Below are 3,995 nucleotides of genomic sequence, written 5' to 3' on the forward strand. Positions count from 1 at the left end.
CCCCTCCCCCGGCGGTGACACGGGGCGCCCCGGGGACACCCACGCTGCCACCCCGCCGGTGGAGGGGGGCAGGAGGGGGCCCCGCGGGGATGCACCTGAGCGGGGGGATCCCCCTCCCAAGGCGGGAGAGGGGGGACCGCATCCCCCCCGCCTCTCCGTTCCCCGGAGCCTGGCGCTGGCGGCGGGGCGGGCCGGGGCGGCCCCCGCGGGGCCGGGCCGGGCCGGGGGGGTGTGGGGGGTGTGGGGGGCCGGGCCGGGCCGGGCTGGCGGGGTGCGCGGCTCCACGTGACTGCGGGGCCGGGAGAAAACCGGGGCCGGCGGCGGCGGCGGCCGCACTGCGCCCGGGCGGCGATCGCGGGAGGCGCTCGGCAGCCGCTGCCCCGGGGCTTTCGGCGCGCTGGGTCCGGGCTGGCTCTCCAGAATCATGGACTGTGCTGATATGCCTTGCTTGCTGTCAGTGAGTACAGCCCTCTTCTTCCTCGGCTCCGCTCGTGACTTTTGGTGTTCATTACGCTGCTTTATTTTTAGTTTGTTTGTTGTTTGGGTTTTGTTGTTGTGGTTTTTTTTTTTGTTTTGGTTTGGTTTTGCTTTTTTTTTTGTTTGTTTGTTTGTTTTTTTAAACAAACTTTAGTTGATTCTTCTCCCCCAGCCCTATCACGGGGTCCGGCGGCGGGACGCGAACCTGCGGCTCCCACGGCTCGCCCCGGACCGGGCGCCCCTTCCCCGGTGGGGCGAGCGGGGCCGGGATGCGGCGGCGAGCCGCCTGCCCGTGGGGGCTACCGGGCGGCGAGCGACCCGGGGCGAGGGGCTAATCCCTGCCCGCTGCCGCTCGGGGGCCGCTCCGCATGTCTTTTTGCCATTTATTATTATTTTCAACTTTGTTCGGAAGAGGAGGAGGAGGAGGAGGGGGGTGGGGGGGTGTTTGCTTCTCATCCTGACTTTCCTTGTTGTTTGTTGTTGCGTTTTTTACACCCCAGAGACACCATGATTCCTGGTAACCGAATGCTGATGGTCATCCTACTATGCCAAGTCCTGCTAGGAGGTACTAACCATGCTAGCCTGATACCCGAGACCGGCAGGAAGAAAGTCGCAGAGCTTCAGGGACAAGCCGGATCCGGACGCCGCTCTGCCCAAAGCCATGAACTCTTGCGGGGTTTCGAAACAACTCTGCTGCAGATGTTCGGGCTGCGAAGGCGGCCTCAGCCCAGCAAGTCAGCCGTCATTCCTAGTTACATGCTGGATCTCTATCGACTCCAGTCCGGAGAAGAGGAGGAAAACCTCCAGGAAATTAGCCTGCAGTACCCCGAGCGATCAACCAGCCGGGCAAACACCGTGAGGAGTTTCCACCATGAAGGTCAGTGATGGGAGGAGGTAAATTCCCAGCCCCCGGTAGCGATCGGGATTTCCCTGCGTTTGGAAGCTCACATTTAGAAGCGGGACGCGCCTGGCCCTAAATTTATGGGAGGAAAACCACCACCACCCCCCCACCACTACCCCCCCCAAGCCTGCTGCGTGTGGGTGACAGGCGTGCTGCTCTGTATTTTTTCCAGCATCCTGTGCTTAACCCGAGCTTGACCATATTTTGAGGTGCTTTCGCTTCTGTTGACAACAACGAGTTTCCTTCGGGGTCACTCCCTGGGCTCGCGTGGATTTAATGGCTCTGGATCGGATGCGGGAGTAAAGTGAGGGCGGGATCTCGCCCCTGGTGTGTTTCTTTTGAACTATCAAAGCGATAGCTGCCTGGTTTTGCTCTTAAGAAAAAAAAAAAAATCTCCAAAAAAACCCCTACTCGAATTTAATACTTACAGCTGTGTGTTTATAAGGTTTATTCAATAGGCCCTTGTAATCTGATCCAAATGTTTCCTAGCGGATGTTTCTTTTCCAAAGTAAATCTGAATTATTAATCCAGCCGCATCATTACTGTGTTGGAATTTGCTGCTCTTCCCCCCCCCCCCCGCCTGCCCCCTGTGCCCCATAACAAGGCACCTCTGTGCTCCGCGGCGCCGCACCTCGCCGGGGAGATGATTTTGGAGAGATTGGGGGGGACGGGAAAAAGAAAGGGGGAAAACCTCCCCAAAGGGGGAAGGGGTGTCCGGGTCCGGGCGCAGGCACGCGGAGGGCGAGCGGGCGGCGCTGGGCCGGGAGGGATGCGCGGGGCAGCGGAGAGGTGCCGGTGGCTGCCAGGCAGGTGAAGCGTGGCTGCGCGCTGTGACTGCGCTGGGGGGACTGCGCCTGGGTGTCCCGAGGCTGACGTGCTCTTGTTTGCTTTTTGTACCGCTTCTTCTCCCCGCCCTGCTCCCCTCCAGAGCACCTGGAGACCGTCCCGGGTCCCAGCGAGGCGCCCCGGATCCGCTTCGTCTTCAACCTCAGCAGTGTGCCGGAAAACGAGGTGATCTCCTCGGCGGAGCTGCGGCTGTACCGGGAGCAGGTGGAGGAGCCGAGCGCGGCGTGGGAGAGGGGCTTCCACCGGATAAACATTTACGAAGTGATGAAGCCGCTGTCGGAGCGCGCTCAGGCCATTACGCGCCTGTTGGACACGCGGCTGGTGCACCACAACGTGACGCGCTGGGAGACCTTTGATGTGAGCCCGGCTGTGATCCGGTGGACCAAGGACAAGCAACCGAACCACGGGCTGGTGATCGAGGTGACCCACCTCCACCACGCACAGACTCATCAGGGCAAACACGTCAGGATTAGCCGATCTTTACCTCAAGGGCGCGGGGACTGGGCTCAGCTCAGGCCGCTCCTGGTCACTTTTGGGCACGACGGGCGAGGCCACGCGCTGACCCGTCGAGCCCGCCGGAGCCCCAAGCACCAGCGTTCTCGCAAGAACAAAAAAAACTGCCGCCGCCATGCCCTCTATGTGGATTTCAGCGACGTGGGCTGGAACGACTGGATCGTGGCACCCCCGGGGTACCAGGCGTTTTATTGCCACGGGGACTGCCCCTTCCCTCTGGCCGACCACCTCAACTCCACGAACCACGCCATCGTGCAGACGCTGGTGAACTCCGTGAACTCCAGCATCCCCAAGGCCTGCTGCGTGCCCACGGAGCTGAGCGCCATCTCCATGCTCTACCTGGATGAGTATGACAAGGTGGTCCTGAAAAACTACCAGGAGATGGTGGTGGAGGGGTGCGGGTGCCGCTGACCCCCTTCCCTGCCGCCCTCTCCTCCCCTTCTCTCTCCCTCCCATCCCACCCCAGAACTGCTTGCTATAGCTGGACTCTTCTCTAAACTAAACGTTCACCTTGACCTTATTTATGACTTTATGTGCAAATGTTTTTGACAATAATGATCATATATTTTGACAAAATATATTTATAACTACATATTAAAAGAAAAAAATAAAATGAGTCATTATTTTAAAGGTAAATGCATTTTGTGTCTCACCTCTCAGGGTGCTGCTGAGGCCGTGCTGGCTGGGAGTGCAGCAGGGAATATATCTTCTCTCCTTCTCACCTTCTCCTCCCCTGTCCCCCTTTTCCTCCCTCCCCACCCTTTTTCCCCTTAAAGGCTTTGCAAATTTTAGTCTTTCTATTTCTCGCCGAGGTACCGCGGATCCCCCTGGGCTGGGGCTGCGCCACGTGGGAGATGAGGGTCCCTGGAGCTTAAGAGCTGCTTCTCCCGGCCGCTGGGAATAGAGCCGACCTTGCTAACCTGGCCCAAGCCTTTGCAAAGCAACCCACCAAAAATGCATTTGAAAAGAAGGTGAAGATTTACCTGAGGGCTTTATGCTAAACCCACTGGGTTTTATACCCTTCGTCCATCTTTCTTCGGGATTCCCCAGGTTTTAAAACTATTAACATTCCCCCCCCCCCCCCCCCCCTTCCCCACTGGAGATTGGCTCCTTTGGGAAGCTTCAAAGGTTTGCACGGGTCCTTTGAAGATCAAATCGCCCCATTACAATGCCAAAAAAAAAAAAATATCTGGAGCAGTTAAATATGTGTTAGCTAATAGCTACCTGTGCTGCCTCCTTTCCAAATTGCTTCCGAGCA

General features: G+C 58.4%; 1 protein-coding gene across 1 annotated transcript; it reads left to right on the forward strand.

Moving 5' to 3' along the window:
- The first annotated feature begins 316 nt into the window (after nucleotides 1–316).
- On the forward strand, nucleotides 317–3,367 carry BMP4 (bone morphogenetic protein 4). Its single transcript, XM_074909373.1, has 3 exons — nucleotides 317–457; nucleotides 978–1,354; nucleotides 2,307–3,367. The coding sequence occupies exons 2-3, from the start codon at nucleotides 985–987 to the stop codon at nucleotides 3,146–3,148; spliced, it is 1,212 nt and encodes a 403-aa protein (XP_074765474.1). The 5' UTR covers nucleotides 317–457; nucleotides 978–984; the 3' UTR covers nucleotides 3,149–3,367.
- The last annotated feature ends 628 nt before the right edge of the window (nucleotides 3,368–3,995 follow it).

Source organism: Athene noctua, chromosome 6 (genome assembly GCF_965140245.1).
Source record: "Athene noctua chromosome 6, bAthNoc1.hap1.1, whole genome shotgun sequence".
Taxonomy (NCBI): Eukaryota; Metazoa; Chordata; class Aves; order Strigiformes; family Strigidae; genus Athene; species Athene noctua.

Bases quoted from the DNA above. Each gene is read 5' to 3' on its own strand.
- BMP4 (XM_074909373.1), top strand. From the start codon at position 985: ATGATTCCTGGTAACCGAATGCTGATGGTCATCCTACTATGCCAAGTC. The intron at 1,355-2,306 runs GTCAGTGATGGG...GCTCCCCTCCAG, and splicing joins GAGGAGTTTCCACCATGAAG to AGCACCTGGAGACCGTCCCG.